The 21822-nt window shown below is 47.3% G+C and overlaps 1 protein-coding gene and 1 non-coding gene across 3 annotated transcripts in view; one reads left to right on the top strand and one right to left on the bottom strand.

Annotated features, from left to right (window-relative positions):
* Positions 1-15116: 15116 nt before the first annotated feature.
* The window catches only part of LOC149330964 (uncharacterized), a 36363-nt gene continuing 29657 nt past the window's right edge, over positions 15117-21822 (bottom strand). For both annotated transcript variants that reach the window (XR_016285754.1, XM_089561695.1), the window contains 2 exons: positions 20920-21054; positions 15117-16349 (listed from right to left, as the gene is read on the bottom strand). Coding sequence is in view for 1 of the 2 variants with exons in the window: in XM_089561695.1 (XP_089417821.1) it covers positions 16298-16349; positions 20920-21054 (187 nt within the window). In the remaining variant the exon portion in view is untranslated. The remainder of the gene's footprint in view (positions 16350-20919; positions 21055-21822) is intronic.
* TRNAI-UAU (transfer RNA isoleucine (anticodon UAU)) lies at positions 19891-19982 on the top strand. The gene is given in 2 exon segments: positions 19891-19928; positions 19947-19982. It is a non-coding gene; the product is annotated as a tRNA-Ile (tRNA).

Below are 21822 nucleotides of genomic sequence, written 5' to 3'. Positions count from 1 at the left end.
AGCGAACTCTGCGGCGCCTGCAGACAGGAACCCTTCTCTGTCCTTCCATAGCAAAACACTTCGATCCGAACACAGATGGGCGCTTCCCGCACTGTGGAGAGATCTGCGATATCTTTCACATGGTGTGGGCATGTACTCAGAATCCTCACCTTCCCCCTTTCCCCCACCCCCACCCGAGGCATGGGAGACTGCCCTCCTCAACTGCTCTACACTGGAGTCCCAAAGGGCTCTAGTAAAGCGGGCGCGAGACGGGGCCTCGTTGTGCGGTGTCCCGGACTAAGGATACCGACCATGCAGCAGGGTTTTTTGACCCTCAAACTCTCTTTGAATAATCAAGTTTTTCACCACCACCACCGTGGTGCACGTATAATGTCACAATCTCTGCCCCTGTGTGCTGTGGTGCTCCCAGCCCCACTGCACCTCACTGCTCCAGCGCGGGTGCGCCAGAGAATGCTACGTGGAGCGTGCGACACGAAGTGACGCATGCTGATGGACGTCCCTTTGCGCTTCAGCAAGCTCGTGGATTTTGAGTGGCGCTAGAGATGGGCCAAATTTGTTGAGCCACAGCGGTGACTGTAGAAGCGTAGAGCACTTCCACATCCTCTACGATGCCAGGGTAAGCGCACATTATGAAGTCTATTTCATTTTTGTCCCACAATTGGGGCTCTTCCACTTCCAATTCCTGTTTGCTCGTTTGCTGAAGAAGGTCTTCATGATCCGTAAATTATTTCTATCTGCGAACTCTACTAATAACTCTCTTGCTATTCCTAGAACCTATGCCATAGTCACCTACCGCCTGGTCTCCGGCCTGCTTCTTGCCTACCTTCGCATTGAAGTCCGCCATCAGTAAAGCGTACTGCGATTTTGCTTTTGTCATTGCCGATTCCACGTCTTCATAGAAGCTTTCAACAATCTGGTCATTATGGCTTGATGTAGGAGCGTAGGCCGGCACTACGTTCAGCTTGTACCTATTATTAAGCCTAATTGATATACCTGCCACCCTCTCGTTAATACTATAAAACTCCTCTATGTTACCAGCTATATCCTGATTGATGAGGAATACCACACCTAGTTTTCATCTGTCGGCTAACCATTGATAGCACACAACATGCCCGCCCTTTAGTACTGTATACTCCTCATCTGTCCTTACCTCACTAACCCCTATGACATCCCATTGAATACCCGCTAATTCCTCCAACAGCACTGCTAAGCTAGCCTCACTGGATAAGGTTCTAGCGTTCAACGCAGCCTGTACTGCTACCGTGGCGAGCAGGCCGCTCTCCTTGCACGGTGAGCGTCTGGGGAGCGAGAGCATCCCTTCTGGCTTATATCCGATGTGCGCGGCGTGACTCCGCGCATGAGCAGTGCGGCGAAGCGGCTGCGGCCGAGCGACGGCTTGCGGTACACACCTGTGGCTTCAGCGCAACTGGTTGCCATGGTTACGCGCATGCGCAGTACTGGCCTTTGCCCGGTTCCGCGAAATGAGCTTCCCCTAGCCTAGTGTAGCTTTCACTACAAAAGTGCAGCAAATAACCTCCAAATTCTTAGCTCTCTCGCTAATCTCACAAAAGCGCAGCCCCCTATACAACTCGAGCCCTTGAGACTTGCTGTGTTCCTCACCTAAAACTAATTATTGTCAACAAATGTTATGCAACCTGTTGCCGAAGTTACTAATTGATTTTAGAAATCTATTATCGATGTTCTCTCTTGTGCTGCTAGAATTTTCTATGAAAACCGGTTAATCTCCCTGCCTTTCCTCTTCTACCTCCTCCTCCTCTATGAAAATGTTTTTGCGCTCATGACTGCGTACTCTCACCAGAGGTGTTGTCTTGCATACCGCACCTAATTTTATATTCGTTGTATAAGTTTTCCTTTCGCGTTTTTTGTTTGTTTTTCTCCCTTCATGTCCGTTATATTTCTCTCCACCCTGCTGCAGCCATTGCAGTGGAGCTTGAGGTCAGTCAAGCTGACTCTGAGCAGCTCTCTCTTTTTTCCTCCACAATCAATGTACCTCTTTGTTTGTGGAAATAAATCAAATAAAATCAAAACACCTGCTGCGAGTAACCAGTGAAATATTACGGCACCACAGGCGACACCGTGAATGGGTGTCACAGCCACTGGATAGCCAATGAACATATTCGTTAGTTATATGGGGTTTTATGGCGCATAAGCAACTATGAAATCATGCGCCAAACACAAGGTTAGATGATGTTATGTCAAGTGTATAGAGGTTACATTATAATAGATTTAATACATTGGCTTTCTTCAGAAACTTACAAACAAGTGAGAACTCTACAAGTGTTTGCTCGCCTAAAAGCAATGCGGGATGAAATGGAATGTGATCATTAGAATACCGTAAAAAAAAATTTTCTAAGTTCTTCGAGATGCGAACAAGAGATTAAAATGTGATTCACTGTGAGCTCCTCACCACACATTTCACACACAGGTTTGTCTTTTTTTGTTAATAAGAAGTTATGGGTGATGTCTGTGTGGCCTATGCGTAAACGACATAAAATTTCTTCGATAAAACGATCTTTATGGCGGCATGATTTCCATTCTTTTAAAATGGGCTTTATGGTATGCAGCTTGTTGTTTCCTTCATTTTGCCAAGAAGCTTGCCACTTGGCTCTTAGTTTGCTATGTACTAACTTCATGTAATCCCTAGGAGGCAAATTCACATGTTTTATTTCCATGGTTCTGGAATGTGCAGCACACATGTCGGCTCTCTCGTTGTCCCTAATGCCAACGTGATTCGGAACCCAGCAGAATTTTATAACATGTTTTTGTGTTGTGACCTTTACTATATTGTATATGGTGGTTCCTATCAGTGGCTCTGTGGCATTTTTGGAGTTTAATGCTGTAAGGACGCTCAGTGAATCTGTATAAATGATGCTGTTTTTGATGTTTTCATTTGCTATTTTCTGTACCGCAGCACAAATGGCATAACACTCAGCGGTGAAAACTGTAGTACATGAGGGCAGTCGTACTGCATTTTTATTTTTTCCTTGTATTACTGCACTTCCTACATGAGCATGAGTTTTTGACCCATCAGAATAAAATGCAATGTACTTTCTGTATTTTTCTTGTAGTGCTAGATATTCTTGTATTATATGGTCGTGTGGTGTACAGGTTTTCCTGAGGCGTGTTAGTGTGACGCCACACACTGGTGGGAGAGTGTACCACGGTGGTAGCGCTTCGTGTCTTGGGGCAATATTTTTAATTTCATTTAGTATGTTCGGAGCTTTGCATTATTCTTAGAAGCGCAATAGCAACGGCTTAACTGCGTGAGGCTTGTTGTTGAATAGGATTCGGGATGGGCATTTCGTGACTATTGGGTAACAGAGATGTTTGGGCTGAGAAAGGATTTTGAGGATGTATGTACAAGTTAGTGCAGTTCTTCGGTCTTCTAAGGAAGGTTCATTCGTTTCCACATACAGACTTCCTATTGACGAAGTTCTGTAAGCATCGGAAGACAACCTTAAACCAAGATTGTGGATAGGATCCAGTCGTTTTATGTAAGACGTGTTAGCGGGCGCCATTTTGACGTGTTTTCTATTTGTTTCTGCGAGGAACGTCCGTCCCTTTTCTTTTTTTTTACGAGCGACGTGTGCGTGGCACAGGAATCAATGCCCATTCACCCACCTCGAGCCAGCTCCAGCAGAGCGGCTGCGGCTCGTGACTTCGGAAGACGCCCAGCTTGAGGGTGAATCCGTCAAGTGGGTTACCCTCACTACATACAGCGACCTGACGGGACTAGTTGTTGTAAGCCGTTTGGGGCAGGACATGCTTGTCGATATGGTAGGCGGTGAAGTCACGCTGCCGCTCTGTCCGATCGACCGCGGGAGAACGGTTATCAAGAAAGGACACCTTTTTGGGCGCGCGGTGCCGGTTGACATAGCCGAAGCGGATCGAGGGTTCCCGAGCGATATGGAATTAGAGGAAGGGAAGGAAAAGAGCGATGAAGTACGTTTTGTTTCAGAGAGACGACCAATTCTTGAGCATGCGGTTGACGTCGGAGACAGTGTCACCGCCGAGCAGAAGGCAGAGCTGGTGAAGCTGCTCAACGACTATCGAGACTGTTTTGCGATGAGCCTCGAGGAGCTGGGATGCACAGACGTGCTCGAGATGGACATCCAGGAGGTCCCGGGAAGTTCGCCGGTGGCAGTGCGTCCCTACAAGACGAACTTGGAAGAGAGAGACACAATGAGAAAAAAATCGTCCAGGAATGGAAGCAGCAAGGCATAGTGAGTGAGACCCATTCTCCGTACGCGAGTCCGGCGATTCTGGTCAAGAAAAAGAACGGAGAAAAACGGCTCGTGGTCGACTACCGCAGGCTAAACGCACAGACGGTTAAGGAGAAATATCCCTTGCCAAGTATAGACGACCAGCTCGAGAGACTGTCGGGAGCCAAACTGTACGCCGTGTTGGATCTCGCACATGGCTATTTGCAAGTGCCACTCTCCGAGAGTGCAAAGGCGAAGACTGCCTTCATAACTCCTGACGAAACAGGGGAGTTTGAGCGCATAATATTCGGGCTCACCAACGCTCCGGCGGTTTTCCAGCGCCTCATGAACAGAGTTTTGGGGCACACTCAAGGGAAACGTAGCAATGTGCTACCTCGACGACGTTCTGATTCCCGCCGAGAACTGGGAAGACCTGATCATCAGATTGAGGAGGGTGCTAGAGGCTCTTAGAGGCGCAAACCTGACCCTGCGTCTATCGAAGTGCGCATTTGGAAGGGAAAGCGTCGATTTCTTGGGATTTCGCCTGAAAGGAGGAGAAGTTCACCCCGGGGAAAACAAGGTGCGAGTGATCTCAGAGTTTCCCGTTCCGACAAATGTTCATGAAGTGAGAAGCTTCTTAGGGCTGACGGGCTTCTTTAGAAAATTTATTCACAGGTACGCGCTCATCGCTGAGCCCTTGACACGGCTAACAAAAAAGCACGCGGAATTCGACTGGGGAGAAGAGCAAGATGAGTGTTTCTCAATGCTGAAGCGTTTACTTACAACTGACCCAGTTCTTGCCCTGTACGATCCGAGTGCAGAAACAGAGTTTCACACGGATGCCAGCTCAAAGGGACTGGCAGCCATGCTTTTGCAGCGAAGGGAAGGTGAGGATAAATGGCGCCTTGTGTACTGCGTGAGTAAGAAGACGACCGAGGCTGAAAGCAATTACCACTCATCAAAACTGGAGCTGATGGCCATTGTGTGGGCTGTCGACAGACTGCGGTTCCTTCTATTGGGAATACATTTCACCGTCGTGACAGACTGCCAGGCTCTCGTGTACCTGAACGCGCAACGCACGCAGAAGCCACAAATTGCCCGCTGGTACGACCTAATTCAGGAATTTGATTTCTCTTTGAAACACCGACCGGGAACGCAGATGACGCATGTGGATTCCCTCAGCCGAAACCCTCTGGAACCCGCCGAAGACACCTTGGGTGCAATAATGGATGACAAGCTGGAGGTATTTGCGGTTGGGACATTCGACGACTAGATACTGACTATTCAGAGAGGTGACAAGGAGCTGAGAGAAATAATCAAGATTTTAGAGAAACCGAAACAGGAACGCACGAAGGAAGAAACTGCAAGGGTTGACGGCTACGCACTCGACAACGCTAAACTTGTGAGAACCGACCGTGGAAGCCAAGTTTGCAGGTTCGTCGTGCCAAAGTCGATGAGGAAGGCAGTCGTTGTGAGGTGCCACGACCTGCAGGGACATTTTAGAGCGCAGCTCTTTGGCGTCCGTTCCTGGGTTTCGCGTCGTCGTCGGCGTCGGCCTCGTAACCAGCTCCGCCCCCAATGTCACGCTTTTCAATTGGTCGAAATGCTCGTGACGTCACAGTGCGCGAATTTCAAATGGGGCCAATTGTACTTTGGCTAGTAACCATGCAACCAATCAAAGGGATCGTATAGTGATGCTGCAACTAAGTTGGACTGAGTTTAGTTAATTACTTAATTAGCCTAATTAATATAGAGGAGAATGAAGAGGTCAGAAGAAAAGAAAAGAAAGACGCGCGCCGCAGCGACAACAGCGTCCGCGGAAGGAGACGCTGCTGAAAAAAACAAGTACGAAGCCGCGTTCCCTCCACCACCACGCACTTCCCCACTCAGTAAGACGTTGCTCGTTTCGTATACGTTGTGTCGAACATCCTAGACAGTTCCAACAATTGACAGGTTAATGACAGAACACGATGGATAGAACTACAAGAATATAAATATGAAATAGCCTAATTAACCTTTCTAGTTAGACCGCATAAATCAATAAAACCGAGAACGAAATTGGTCGAGTTGGGGAATCGAACCAGGGTCTCCGGAGTGCGATACGAGCACGCTAGCCACTCCGTAATGCCAGCTGAATGGTTTGGAATGAACAAAGGCGCGTCTAGCTAATACGGCGTCTTCGTTCACTCCCATCTTCCCCCTTTCCCTTACGGCGAGGTGCAGGTGTCCACCCAGATATGCGAGAGAGATACATTTCCTTTCCTCAAAAAATAAATTTAAAGGTCCAGCATGGCGTACAGCCGAATTGGCGATGGCGTTCTGTGGACTCCCTGGCAGCGTTGCAAGACGCTGTCGCGTTCCACTCTTACAGGCGAAGCTTAACATGTTAACCACACATCAGTAACACACGCAGACAGCCAATGGACGCGTCATTCGCTGGCAGCACTTGATTCATCATTCACAACCACATTCTTAACGTACGCTCCCTTGCCGCACATGCCAAGGACGTAGACCACGATCACATTCTGCGCCATTCCTCTGTACTTTGGTTTGCTGAAACCTGGATGGATCCCGAAGAGCCTCTCGAAATCATAGATTTCCTATACTGCTGTGGTGCTCGCAGAGACCACAACAGAGCGGCGGGAGTCGCTATGTACTTGCGCACAGGTCTCTCTGCAATACCAGTCGAAATGTTTGGCACGTCACATGAAGTTGGCGAACTGTGCGCCGCAAAGTTGCCCAACGGCTTGCTGGTAGTAGCTGCCTACTTCGCCCCTACCGCACTCACGAAAGACGTCGTGCACTTCCTGCAACTCGCATTAACCGTCCATCGATCCACACCGATGTTAGTAGTGGGGGACTTTAATGTTGACATAAAGACAAACAGCAATTTCCTAACACTTATGCGGGAGAACATCCCGTTCCTCTCGCTCGTAACGCGTCCCACGGCTGTGACAACCTCGCGAGGCACTTGTATAGATCTCCTCTTTGAGAATCAAGCATTGGTGTACCAAGTCGAACATATATCAGTCTATTTCTCCGACCACAAAGCTTCCTTCATGACTGTCAAGAACTGTTAGTGGAGTCTTTGTTAAAGGAATACGTGTGAAAAATAAAAAAAAAAATTCTGTGATAGCGCATACATGTGTTGCTCGATTTCTTTGCCTCAATCTATCGAAAAGGTGAAACAGCTTATTTGCTGCGCTCAAATTTCGCATTAGGAAGTAACGTAATCGTCGGTATTTTTTTTTTCAACTGACAGAACGGATCAAAAATCAAGGAAAAATTTTGGTTCCTAGGATGCACCGATAAGTGCGAAGGCATATCGCTCAATGCTTTGAATGCATTTACAACAAGGTGCCAGGAGGAAAGAGACCAGGACTTCTTCACCCCATCCCGCCCGGAAGGCGGCCGTTCGAGGTCTTGCATATGGACCATCTGGGGCCTTTCGTGAGGAGTAAGAGGAAAAATCAATTTTTGTTGGTTGTCGTCGACAACCTGACCAAGTTTGTGAAGATATTCGCCACACGAGACACGTCTGTGAAACATGTTCTTCGCGCTTTCGAAGAACTAACATATGAGAGAGGACTACCGGCGACGGTGATAACAGACCGTGGGAGTTGCTTCACATCAAAGGAGTTTGAAAAGTTTTGCAACGAGAGGACAATAAAACACGTTCTGAACTCCACTCGCCATCCCCAGGCAAACGGACAAGTGGAAAGGGTTAACCGCACTGTGTTGCCAGTCATCACAACATTGATTAGAGATGCTGACCATCGTGACTGGGATGAACGGATAACGCAAGCAGAGAGCTTCATGAACAATGCTGCAAACAAATCCACGAACAAAACGCCGTTCGAGCTACTGCATGGCTACAGGCCAGACTTCTACGCTGCAGCCTTGCAACAGTTAAACGCAACCACAGATCCGCGTGAAGACCCAAACGAACTTAGGGCTAACGCTAGAGCTCGGATTTTGAACGAGCAGCAGCAGAGCAAGCAAGCTTACGACCGCCGACACTTCCCCGCAAAGCTCTATGAAGTGGGAGAGGTGGTTTTTATGAAACGAGCGCCTCAGCAAACAGGAAAACCGACGAAAACACAAGAGAGATACCGTGGACCGCTTTTCATAACTGAAGTCCTGCCGTCGGACACCTATCGAATTGCTGATTTGGCAAGACGAGGCAAGAAACAATTTGCGACGACTGCGCACGTGTCGCAGCTGAAGGGATGGCCGATGACAGACAGCGGCAACAGAGATGACGACGACAGTACTTCGGACGAGGAAGATGAAGATAACGCGTGCGATGACGCAGGAGAGACCTGCTTGAGTGCTCGACCGCAGAGAACGCGACGACCTCCCGAAAGGTTTCAGCCGAACTAAGGAACTACAAAAAAAAAACTGCCTGAACGAGGCAGGCAGTCGCATTTAACCAGTGTTTCTCCTTATTCATCGTCTTTTTGTGCATCTAAATGAGTGTTGCTTTATACCGTGTCAACAAAAAAGTGTGATGTCTGTCCATATACGTGCATTGCAGTTTATGAAAATTGTACCCCCCTTTGCTTGTTTGAGAGCTTTTGAATTTCTTCTTCTTCTTTTGCGTGTGCTTCCGTTTAACGAGGGCGTCAAACAAGTCAGGATGCCCGAGTGTTAGCGGGCGCCATTTTGACGTGTTTTCTATTTGTTTCTGCGAGGACCGTCCGTCCCTTTTCTTTTTTTTTACGAGCGACGTGGTGCGTGTCTTACCCCCCCCCTTCCCCCCCGTGCGAGAGTCGGTGGGCGGCAGCTGCGGCGTTGCGCGCTGTGCCCAAAAGCAGTGTTCCCGTTTCGGAGGGGCGGCCGAGGCTCGGACGCTGGACCGCTCCTACACCCCGGCGTTTCTTGGAAGAGAGACTCTCGCACCTGTTCGTCTTTTTTCTGTGTGTTTACGTGTTTTCTGTTCGCATTTGTGTGCTTGTAACTGTGAGAGTGTCAACTCTGACACAGAGCAGACGCCCCTTCGTGGGGCCCACAAAAAGAGCGGGAAACGAGCGAGACGGGTTTTGTGCGGCAGTGTGTGTCCGAGCGTGTGCGCGTGCGGTTCGTTGAGCGGAACGTTGTTCTTAGTGTGTGTAGGCTTTGTACATTGTGTATATATTAAACGTGCATATTCTTAAGTGCAATTTATAGTCCGTCTTTCTATCTACATATATAAATATTTCTTCATTTTTATATTATTTAGCCGAATAAGCTAACAGACGGTCTTGCTGAGCCATATACCGTATTGTGCGTTTTTATCGTAAAGACTTTCAAAATTTTTCTTACCTCAACCGCTGGCTCCTTTGCGGTGAAACTGCACACAGAGCTTGCGTATTCTGGTAACTTTTGTATCGTAGCAAGTTTTACAACGGTACTTACTTACTTGAGCTGTGCATGATGCAAAAGCGCAATCGTGTGCGTCGAGATCGGCGTACCGAAACCCAAAACACCCGAGTTTTTGCTGAAGGGCGGCAGTAGCGCCATCTGTCTTCCACAACGAAATTAAACAAGGAGAACACAGCTCAGGACTTCGCGACGTCGTCCTCCAACGCTTTAGGAGAGCCACGAAAGCAGACGATATAAGCTGAATTGAATAAAATCATTGGACGAAACAAAGACGTCAAACAATGTTCTTTTAATGGCAAAGCCTCGTTAAAATAGCTGATTCTGGCATTTATTCCGCTCAGTTGGCCGAAAATGTTCGAAGCGCTTCAGTTGAAGCAGACGAAAAGGCCCCCACGCTCCTTGCAACCATGCTTGCAACGCTCGCCTTGTGACGCTTTTCACTGCAGACGACAGATGGCGCTACTGCCGCCCTTCAGCAAAAAAAACGGTGTTTTGGGCTTCGGTACGCCGATCTCGACGCGCACGATTGCGCTTTTGCATCATGCACGGCTCAACTAAGTAAGTACCGTTGTAAAACTTGCTACGATACAAAAGTTACCATAATACGCAAGCGCTGTGTGCAGTTTCACCGCGAACGAGCCAGCGGTTGAGGTAAGAAAAATTTTGAAAGTCTTTACAATAAAAACGCACAATACGGTACTATGCACCCATAGTCTAACCTAGAGCGAACCAGAGAACGATATATATGTAATAGGCATGCCCTATCAAACCCCCAGCGTTTTCTTGACAGTAGTTTTAGCACATTGAGGGCCTGGGAGGCTTTTTTCTTTAAGCTGTTTATATGTGGCAAGAAAGTGAGCTTTTAATCGAAAGTTATCCCTAGAAATTTATGCTCTTGTTTGACAGGTAATGGGGTTTGGTTTAGATATAGTGTGGGGTCGGCCTGTAGGCCTCGTCTCAAAGAGAACAGAACCGCTACTGTTTTCTGAGGGGAAAATCTAAATCCCTTTTTATCTAAATCCCTTTCTATCTGCCCAGGTAGCCAGTTTATTTATTGTTATTTGTATCTGTCGCTCACAGGTAGGTATGCTGGAAGACGTGCATGCTATTTGGAGGTCGTCTACGTAAACTGAGTACATTATGGATTTTGGGATTACTTTTCCTATGGAGTTCATTTTAATGATGAATAAGGTCCTGCTGAGGATGCACTCCTGGGGTACTCCAGTTTCTTGAATAAAAGTGTTGGAGAAGGTTGCACCTAGGCGGACTCTGAATGTACGGTTGCTTAGGAAGTCGCTCAAACAGCCCAGCATCCTACCGCGGATACCTAGGTCCGCTAGGTCACGGAGGATACCGAACCTCCACGTGGCATCGTTGAACATATTCGATAAGCCTAGCAGCCATTAGTGCCTGCGGTTCGAATACGGTTGTCCATGTAAGCTTTCGCCGGAGAGCGGAGTCCAGGATAGGGTGATCATCGAAGCGTGACGGTGGCTGAGCCGGCAGCTTTGTCGATATGTCATCATCATCATCAGCCTGACTACACCCACTGCAGGGCAAAGGCCTCTCCCATGTCTCTCCAAATAACCTTGTCCTTTGTCAGTTGCCGCCACTGTATCCCCGCAAACTTCTTAATCTCATCCACCCACCTAACTTTCTGCCGTCCCCTGCTACGTTTGCTTTCTTTTGGAATCCACTCCGTTCCTGTTAAGGACCGGCGGCTATCTTGCCTTCGCATTACATGCCCTGTCCAAGCCCACTTCTTCCTCTTGATTTCAACTAAGATGTCATTAACCCGTTTTTGTTCTCTCACCCACTCCGCCCGCTTTCGATCTCTTAACGTTACACCTATCATTTTCCTTGTAGCTATCGTCTATCTTTTTGTTGTGGAATGAGGCATGCCGACGGGCGGCCCTGACAACGCGGTAGCGGGCCAACTAACTCCGAGGCCTTCCGTGCCGTGCATCTAGAGCTGCAAAAGAAGTGAATATGTGATGCTGCGTCACAAGCTGCTTGAGAATGTGCGGGGTATTCGCAGGCAAGTGATGGCGAATGAAGACGACGCCGGCGAGCAGGTGCAGGTTCTGAAGACGAATGGCCGGAGATTGAAGCTGGACGTGGCCACCCTGGGACACATCCTGCTCACCGACCGCGTGAAAGACAAGCCTGTCGTGGTGGTATCAGCAGTCGGGGCTTTCCAAAAGGGGAAGTCTTTTCTGCTGAATTTCTTCCTTCGGTACTTGCGCAATATGAGCCGGGTCGACTGGCTGGGTGATCCCGATGTTCCTCTGCAAGGTTTCGGATGGCGCGGTGGAAGCGACCGGCACACGAACTGAATCCTTATCTGGAATGAAGTTTTTCTGGTGAGGCTTGTCTTTGCACTCAACAAGGAAGGCCGCTATCTGAACGACGCGTACGCATGTCACGACTCCCTAAGGCCAGGAGCTGGCAGTGGCGCTGATGAACACCCAAGGGACGTTCGACTGCGAGACGACGGACCAAGTTCACAGCGCCATCTTCACCTTGGGCATCATGCTTAGCTCGGTGGTGATCTCCAACATCTCACAGAACATCCAGGAGGACGACCTGCAGCACCTGCAGCTCTTTGCCGAGTACGGTCTGCTGGCGCAACTGGCACAAGAGGTATAATATTCTTTACAACATCAACTAGAGCAGCGCCAAGACGTAAAATATGCCTTCCCTTTCGACGCTTTTGCAGGGGACCAATAGACAGCCTTTGCAGAATCTATTGTTCTTGGTCTGAGACTGGCCTTACCCGTACGAGGCAAGCTACGGTGCCGAAGGGGGCCAAAAGGTTCTAGCGAAGCGTCTAAACATCACAAGCAAGCAGGGGAAAGACTTGCGGCATCCTCGGCAGAAGACACGAAGCTGTTTCTCAAAAGTTTCTTGCTTTCTCCTGCCTCACCCTGGACGAAACATAAATTTGATGTTTTTACTGCATGAATGCAAAAGTGCATTGCTCATTTCTCGTTTTTCCGAATGAAGAACTGCTCTTTGCTCTAAGCTGAGCATTTTCATGAGCTGCGTTGTTTGCCGAGAAGACTAGGCGGAGTTTTAGAGACCACGTTGCGCCGAAGTCGGTCTTGCAAACGGTGCGTGCAACTAACTGTCAATCGACCAGCTTGCGATAACCCACATCTTGCGATAACCCACTGCCACCTACGCTGATTCAAAGTGAGACACAATTACTCTCGCTCGTAGAACAGACCACTCAGATGGATGGATGGAAAACTTTATTGAGCAAGTGAGTTTGGACCGTACAAGGTCTCAGGGCCACCGCACAGCCCTCACATTACGCGCATGTGTCCAGGCCACGTAGGGCCATGGCACTGGCACCCCGGTTCACACAGCGAAGTTGCGCGTCCAGGTCCTGCGACGCAAGGATTTGCTAGCGCGGTGCTAGCAGCGTAGTCATGTTTCGCGTCACCGCACACTACTGCATGATCGCAAGGGAGCTTATACCCAATTTTCACATTAATATAGTCTCTTCTAGTCACGCTTGCATACTCTTATGCCAAAAAAAGAGTGCGCTTGTCGGATAGAGTCAATCACTAGAAAAACACTGGGCGGCACCACCAGTTTCATAACGCAGGACATGACTCACAGAAAATCCCGTTCTCCATCATTATAGTGGTATGAATTCAGTGGTAAATACGGACACACATTCAGCGTCACTGGCTTTTGGCCAACTGCGTTAGTAAAAATAATAATAATAATAATAATAATAATAATAATAATAATAATAATAATAATAATAATAATAATAATAATAATAATAATAATGATAATAGTTTATTTTTCCTCTTTTACAAAGGAAAGGAGCAGCCACGAAAAAGCTGCTTCAGAGAGCAGCTTGACGGGGCGACTGCCCCCTTTCTGACGGCATTTGGCAGCGCAGGATAAATGAATGATTGAAAATGACATTGGGTTCCACCCTGAGGCTTATGTACGGGCCTTAACTTCCTCTGGCGCCGTGAACGAACTAGGGTGAACCTAACAGCTTTGGCTCGAGTAGGTTTAAAGGTTTATTTCCGCATCAAGGTGTTGCGCGCAAAGCTAGGGAAAAAGCTGTACAAAAAGCTTGAGAGGTCCTAGCTTCCTGTTTACGGAGCAGCATTGACGGTAGTCGAAGTTTTACATCAAGAAAAAAGTAAAAAGAATTACAGTAAGATAAACACCTATGCTCAGCATGGAGAAACATGAATGTACACCCTCCCACTTATTTAACCTGAACGCCGAGCGTCGACTGCACAGTGCAGCGGTGCCGAGGCGAAGCATAGCGGAAACAGGGAGAGGGAACGAGCATGCGCGCTGATCATGCCGCTTGGCGTCGTCTGCTTGGCTGTTCGGCTGCGTGCGAAGCAACCCCCGGGAAGCAAGTTTTGTGGCAGAGTTCTGCGATTTTGTTTCGTGTTCTATCTGCTGTGTGTTTGTGGCTCCGGGCTGGTGGAAACGAGTAGCGTTCCAAGCACGACTCCAGGCCCTGGCTGCATTTGCCGGTAGCGCCTCGAGAGCGTTTGCTTTAGCGAAATTAACGCGGCTCTAGCCAGCAACCCCTTCAGTCAGCTTTTTGTATGTAACGATTGCAACTGGTTTCTTGGGCATGCTAGGCTTTCTCCAAACGTATGCTCTTTTCAGAATCACCCGCGCTGTAGGCAGCGGTTAAAAACAATGGCTCTCAGCGTCTTGGGGCGCCGATGCTTAACAGCCGATGATGGGAAGGGGTTCCGTCACCCTAATCAGAATAGCCTAGCAGACGACCCTTAGTCCAGCAGCACGAACTGTGGGCGTGCAGTTGCCCTCGCTCGCTTTCTCCTCTCCTTCTTCCGGCGCCGCAGCGCCGGGCAGTCGACGCTCGCGCGTTCAGGTTAAAAAAGTGGGAGGGTGTACGCGCATCATACAATACACTTAAGGTACGAAAAAAAAAATGTCATGAGATCGTAAAAGCCATAATTGTACAGTTATGCGCAGGGCTACGGTGAGGAGGAAATAAGTAAAAATAGTGCAAGTGACAGGAGTCTGTAAAATGGTAGTAGCCACAAAACAATTACACGAATATTTGGCGCAATTCTGTAGAAGAAATAGCGGACAGGGTGAGATTGTCATGACAGTACAGCTGGTTCAATAGTGCCCGCCAGTAGTTAATAGTGAACTTCATAATATGGTGCAAAAAATTCGGAAAGCACTTCCGATTAGATAAAATTAGAAGCCAACACAGAAATAACTCCTCCCCGTCTCACAGGAGGGTTCATGTAGAAGGTCTAGTACGTCGATATCACATAACATCATCTTCAAAGGCAAACGAAGTTTCCAAAAACATAACATTGTAACGTGTTTCCACTACACCGAAAAAAAAAAAACAGACAAGTTCCTCTCGCTTATTTCGACCAGACCGGAGGTTGAAATGAATTCAAGTACAGCATTGCGGGTTATCGCGCTTAATAAAACTTTTGAGTTTAGAAAGATCAAGTGGATCAGTGAAAAAAAAAATGACATTGAAAAAAGAGGTCCATTGCTTAACGCATATAATTTGCTTCAGTTTGTCCACGTCAGCAAAACAATGAATGACAATAGCGGGATCAAATTCTTCCTGACGAATACTTTTCCGTTTCGATGCCAGGCAAAGCTGTAATTGTCAGCTGCCCTTTGCATAGACCAGCAGCTCGCGGCTTTGGCGGAGCATGTTCCGGGCGAGTGAAACAGTCGACTGAGCATCCCTTAAAGCTGTCCGCTTTTGAAACCACATGTCACGAGTTGATTGCCTTGAAAAGCGTTAATGATTCCGGGTACTATTCCTATAGTCTGTGCCCAACGTCCGCGTCTTTGAATGTTAACTCTGACAGGTTCACGAATTTTGCTACATCGTTTATTTTTTTCATCGGGTTTTCATTGTCACTGGTGTGCCGTGCGCCTCAATATTCAGATTTCTACTACGCTATTCACGGTCATGCATTGTCATTTGCATAGACTGAATCTCATCAGTGTCGAAACTGGTCTAAGTGCACGGACACGTTTCTTCAAAACCACAGATTTCTTCATCCATGTTTTATGTTGCTCGAGTATGTCACCGTATTTTTTTTTTACATTAATTCAACTGACTGTCACTCCATCCACTTGAAGGGGCAAGCCAGCGAGAACGAGAAGCCTTTGAGATATACCGGCTAAGCAGCTAGCAAGGTCAGATTTCATACTGGATTTTTCAGAGCGTTAGGCTATTGGTTTACGACACTCTGGCCATCGCCACGTCTTGCGACCTTTGTCACCTTTGGTCTTGTAAGTAGGCCCAGATATCCCGGAGCAATCTCGGAGATGGTAGGCGTACTTACATTCGGCACACTTGATGGTATGTTCTTCCCTTGGTAGGCGTTCGTCGCAGGAAGGTAGTGTCTTTGGCACAATGGTCATTGGTGTATCTTCTCAGGCATACACATATAAAAATAGGCAAAACTTTCGCGCAACACCAGAACCAAGAGCATGGCAAAAAACATATTAACAAGCGAGCAACAGGGCATAAGCGGCAGTGGTAAAAGACAAAAACGCTAAGCAGAAAGGATTTTGTTTTGCCAACCTGCCCAGCGAAAACGCAACAAATAAGGTGGGCGTCTCTTCACCACCTTCGCTACCGCTCGTGGTGTGACTAGTTTACAGCTCGGCCAGCAGAAGTCCGATGACGCAAAAAGTCTGTGACGTCACGCTTTGCGTTGTCTTGAAGCCAGGGCAGCGGGGTGCGAATGCTGAAACCTGGAAAGCGGAAATGAAACGATTAAAGTGGGCGTCTCTTCACCACCGTCTCTGCCGCTTGTGTGATAAGGCAGGCACCAGCGTAACTGTTGTGAATTTTCGTCCGTCGTCTTTAGCGCTGTTGTAACAATGCCAAATCATGATACCTGTGTCCGTATGCTGTTTTTGAAGAAGGAGGTCTTTATGCGCCGCTGGAAAAGGGAGGACGTACACCACAGGCTGCTGGGTGAAGCAAAGGAACTGTTTGAGGCCATCCCCAAGATGGGTGGTGAGGAATACTCTCGGCGATACAAGGACACTCTCATTAAGGCACGTTACTATTGGGTAGATGGTAAACAGCTAATTACCCAAGAGCTGCAATGCATTCTCCATCCTATGTGGTCCTATTCAAATATATGCCCAATTTTAATTGTTTTTAATTAAAAAGCGTGTTATTTTGAATTCAATTCACACAGCGAAGAGCGACGCGGGTCGCTTGTCTAAGGCCATTATTTCCGCACACCCGCCACTACGTAAAAAACCTGTGCAAGTCAACCGTACAACAGTAATGAATTGCCAGAAAAGCAGAACATTCTTTTTGTATGTATATTGCTGGAGGAGGGATAGTAATTCTCAGGTCGACACAAGCATTCATTTTAAGCTGCTGCAACTGTTGAAAACGAATGGATACGGCATAAATGAAAGCTATTGTGTGCACACTTGTAATCGCAAGCTCACACTGAAATATACGCTGGAAGCAAATTTATAATTTTTCTGTATTTCCGTGCGACTGAAATCAAGCGGGTGCTTCAAGGCTAGAGGCCACTTCCTCGAAATGTAATGGTTTCTGATTGATAACTTGAGAATATTTTCACTCTATGTCAAATGTCTACAATATTTTGAGAGCGTTAATATTTCGAGTTTCTCATGAGCGCGTCCTCACTCTGCCAAAAGCTAACCGTGTTGCTTTGCATAATTAGTTGAAGAACAACATCTCCGGGGATTCCTAGCTCCTTCCTAGACGAGGACAAATCTTCTTTCCTCTCAAAAAGAAAACGGCGCAAAAAACGTGGACAAAAGAGACAAACACGACAGGACCAGCCAGGTGTTTGTCTCTTTTGTCCACGTCTTTTGCGCCATTTTCCTGTTGAATCATGAACCCTCTAGCCCAAACTAAAGTTCTTCATTCCACATTAAATATTTATATAGAGCCGTACACACTTCCTTTTTTTTCTACGGCTAGGTCAGGCAGACTTCAGTGAAATTCTGACCATATTTTTTTCTCTGTTTTGACTTCGTCTTTGCATTTCCATGCAGTGCATTTAACTTGGGGCCCGTTAAAGCGGACTCCAATTAGAAAATCACCAGCTTTCGCATGAGCAGCCAAGAATGAACATGAAGCTCTTTTGAAACTGAGCTAAGATTTTTTTTTATTCACTCCAAGCAAACGCGTTGAGGGAGATAGGCAACACTTATAGTCATATATTCAGTAACTGTTGGGCCCCATTTGTCTTTCCCATTTGGTCAGTTTGGCAAGCTGGTGGCAGCTCATCTCAAGAGAAACAATGTGTGCTAAAGGATGTAAAAGTTGATTTCACAAGAGGATCCATAAAGCCCTTTTATCCGCTTCATCCCACCACCTTCGAGCTAAGAACTGGTCCGGGACGCCTTGTAGTTAGCTAAAAGCACTCCAAGCTTGAATTTGCCTTTTTTCTCATTGAGTAAAAATGGAGTAGATGATATAGCCTCTCCATCTTTCGTTGATTATCCAGAAACAGCCGCTCGTGTGAAGTATTAACTGTGGCAAATAAACCTGCGTTTTCTTTTCATACTCCGCTTAGGTATTGTCAGTGGTAGAGCTCTTACTCATAAAGTTAATAAACGGTTTACAAAGTCTGATCAAAACGGAATGGATTCAATCAGTTTTATTTTTAAGGTATCCTCTAGAGGTAGGTAACCACTTTAAGAGACATTGCAACGATGAAATCGTTCCGACGTGCCTGCTAAAAGTTAAGAAAACACTCAGATTTCAAACGCAAGGATGCGCAATTAATTTAGGTTACTTCAGATTGGTCTCTGTTTGTGCTCAAGAATACGCCAGGGTACCAGTACAGTTGAGTCGTTGCTGCACCTCCTGTTGTGATTGGGCGGGGCGCCAAAGAAGAGCCAGCTAAGTTTGTTCCCTCCACCTCCATAAGGCTTACGAATGCTCCAATGCATCCAATCCAATGAGAACCAAACTTCGTTGTGTTTACAGATAAGGAAATTGGCCACGAAAGGTACACGTTTAAAGAAAAAAATTACTTGGAGTGTAAAGGTGAAACTCGACACAAATTTTTCGGTACGGCCTGCGATGGCAGCAAGATAAACAGAAAAGATCTTTGTGAAAGCGCCGTTTAAAAAGACAACTGCGCTACGCTAGAATGTTTGGTTTAACCGAAATATTTAACAAGATTGAAAAAGCGTAGCTTGTTGGGCCAGTTGGTGCATGTGACAAAGGAACAGAAAAAAATCCACGACTGGGAGTCGAACCCGCGGCGGAGCAAACAGATAATCTTCGCAGGCCCCTGCGCGAGAGCATTTTAACCCACTCGTGCGCTGCGCATGGCCCACTGTCTTTTTCCTACACTAATAGGGCCCGTGCTTTCGCACTTTAATCGGTTCAACCGAGTTAAAATCCTGGCTCCTTTTTTCTTTATTTAGCGACAGTTCTACTTGGCAATGAACGGAAGACTTGAGGAGTGCAACATCCGTTACTGTGTAGTTCCGTCAAATAGCTCGGCCGCGCAACGGCCTATCTGGCCGCATGCCGTGTTGCGCCCTCCACGGTGCTTTAATTCATTCGCGTGTGCAGTTGGCGCCATCTGTGGAAGCTTATTGTATCTAGACGTGTGTAGCCACAACCTTCTGGATTGGGAGCATTGCGTGTGACGTAAAAAATTTGTTATAATCAAGATAGCCTTCTTCCTTGGCTTTCAGCGCTGAATGTTTCCCTTTTTGTCAGAACTATGGCTTAAATAACAAATATTAACGAGATACCATGTTTAAAAAGAAACTACCTAATAACAGCAAGAACAATGACTATATTCCGTTTCGTAGTCAGAAAGGGTGCGTTTCACCGTTGCTTCGGTCCAATTGCTAGAAAAAGTTGTCACAGAGTATATCTTCCACTGCCCTCCTCTGCTTCACTGAGCAAGGGTGTATGTATAGAACGGTTACTGCACTTTACTTTCAAGAAAGCATATCACCTTTCCTCTCTTTGCGCACAAAAGAAGTACCTGGTTAGTCCAAGGATTCTAATGAAATTACATTCCTTTTTCGCTCCTGACATCATACCATCGCCGTTGCCTCAGTGACGCCACTCCCTCAAGGCTATGGCTGATAAGAAGCGATTTTGGAGAATTGTTATCTTCTACCGACCGATACTCATGTCCGTTGTTCGGCACAACAATACGTTCAGTCCTGAGCCCTAAGTAGAGATTATTTCCCGAGTTACGCGCACCGTTTATCTTCCAGCCGGGATGTAAGATATATTCCGACGTGTGGAGACTTGCGGTGTCCTTCCCCAGTGGCGCAATTGGTTAGCGCATGGTACTTATGCAACAGTGCTCGTGAGCTATGCCAGGGTTGTGAGTTCGAGTCTCACCTGGGGAACTCTCTTTTTGTCTGTTTCTACATGACTCAGACGCGCTTAATTTTTTGCGAAACAAATTCACCCCTCAAAGGGCGACAGAACTCGAGAACAACCCTCAGAAAAGAATACGCTAGGGCCTTCGTCCACATGCCTTCGAAATTTTAATTCCAAATGGCGTTTTCTGTCCATACAATAAGTACTAAAAAAAATTGGTAGGTTGCTAACATAGTTAAATCGAGTAGACGTACGAAATCATGTGTTTAGACTGATTGGCTCATGGTTTTGCTTTGAGGAGTCATTAACGTCTGCCAAGGTTATTAGACTCAGGTTAAGCTCTGATCGTGGTTAAGCTTATCTGATCTGTTCGTGCCGCAGATGAAAGCTGATGAGACGACGATGTACAATGCACAGCACGAGAGTGATGTGCAGTACAACACAATGCGTGATTGGCTGCAGCGATAGCATAGTGCTGCCGTGCAGTAGCCAAGGGAAGCTGACCTGTTCGCTCCGCCGCTAGTACGAAACCCAATCTCGGCAATATTTATTTTATTTCTGCAAGGGCTGTTGCTATGCTAGGTTTATCCACGAGGAACCTCCCAATGGCTACAGCTGGCGCAACGCTCCTCCGAACTTATCCGAGCTTCATCCGATTGGCTGGAGCCTGTGCGACGCCCTTCGAATTAACCCGAGCTTACCCGAGTTACTCCGCGGGTTCACATAAGATTTAGTTAGAGCCGCGTTAATCAGTGATTTCGCCCTAAAACTACGGAAGGATCCGGCATCTGATGCGACCACTCTGTGAAAGCAGTTGGAATTACCCTCAATGATTGTTTTGATGGTTTCACTGTAATGAATGGGTCTGCTCTAAGCCGAGGCGTCACGCGCGCGAGAAACAATTTTTCTAAAGGGTGACGGTGGGTCGAGAGGGGTGGTGTAGGTGAGTGGGCAGCCCCTTACCTATTGGGTGGTTTGGGGAGATGGGTAGTGGGTGGGTCTTCTGGAGGGTAGCTCGCTTGTCCACTGCATCTCTCTAGTTGATTGCGCTCTCGCTTATTCGTTCCGCTGCTGCGTAGACTTCCAGTCAGTGGGGGCCTTGTGGAGGCAGAAGGTGTAGAGGGGCAAAGGGAAGGTGGGGTGGGTAGTGAGTGGGTGCCACTTCTAGAGGATCGTTTTAGGAAGATGAGCGGCGGATAGCGCCCCTGGAAGGTGAACGAGGGGAAGGGGGGGGGGGGGGGGGGGGGGAGTGATATAGGATGGTGGATCGAGGATAGCGGAGGGTGGGGCGGCAGCCCCTTGCTAGGGGAATGTGGTGCGGACATGGTTGGTCAGTGGTGTAAGTACGTGGATAGTGGAGGCTTCCCACTAAAATGCTACAGACAGACGCCGGCGTGTTCGCATTGTAAGACTGGTACTGCTTTCGCAGTAAAATTTTCTAAGCCTAGTAGCAAAGCCTAAACAATCACAAAGCAAACATCATATACCTTCAATATGAGTGATGCATTCATTTCGATCACTAACAGCATGACATTGACTCTTCGAATACAGCTCAGCCCTAGTGCATTGACATCGGCTAATGCACCATAAATTGAATAAAAAAAGATACATATCTTTTTTTACGCGCCTTACGTGCCTCAATAGCGCAGCTGCAACGATAAAAAAAAGAAAAGGAAAGCTAATGACTGAACATTATGAAAAGTAGAAACAAAACATTCGTGGAAATGCAGCAGGAATGCTCGATCGCCGCACAAAAAATTCTATCGTGTCAGCGAATCGTAAGCACCGACGGAAAGATCAATGTGCTTTGTGTTTCCAGATACACATATATAACCTACGGACAACGCCTGGCGAAATGGCGACTTA

This window comes from Amblyomma mixtum, chromosome 9 (assembly GCF_055824585.1).
Source record: "Amblyomma mixtum isolate Tamu chromosome 9, ASM5582458v1, whole genome shotgun sequence".
Lineage (NCBI taxonomy): Eukaryota > Metazoa > Arthropoda > Arachnida > Ixodida > Ixodidae > Amblyomma > Amblyomma mixtum.
This window is presented reverse-complemented; position numbering and strand designations above follow the sequence as displayed.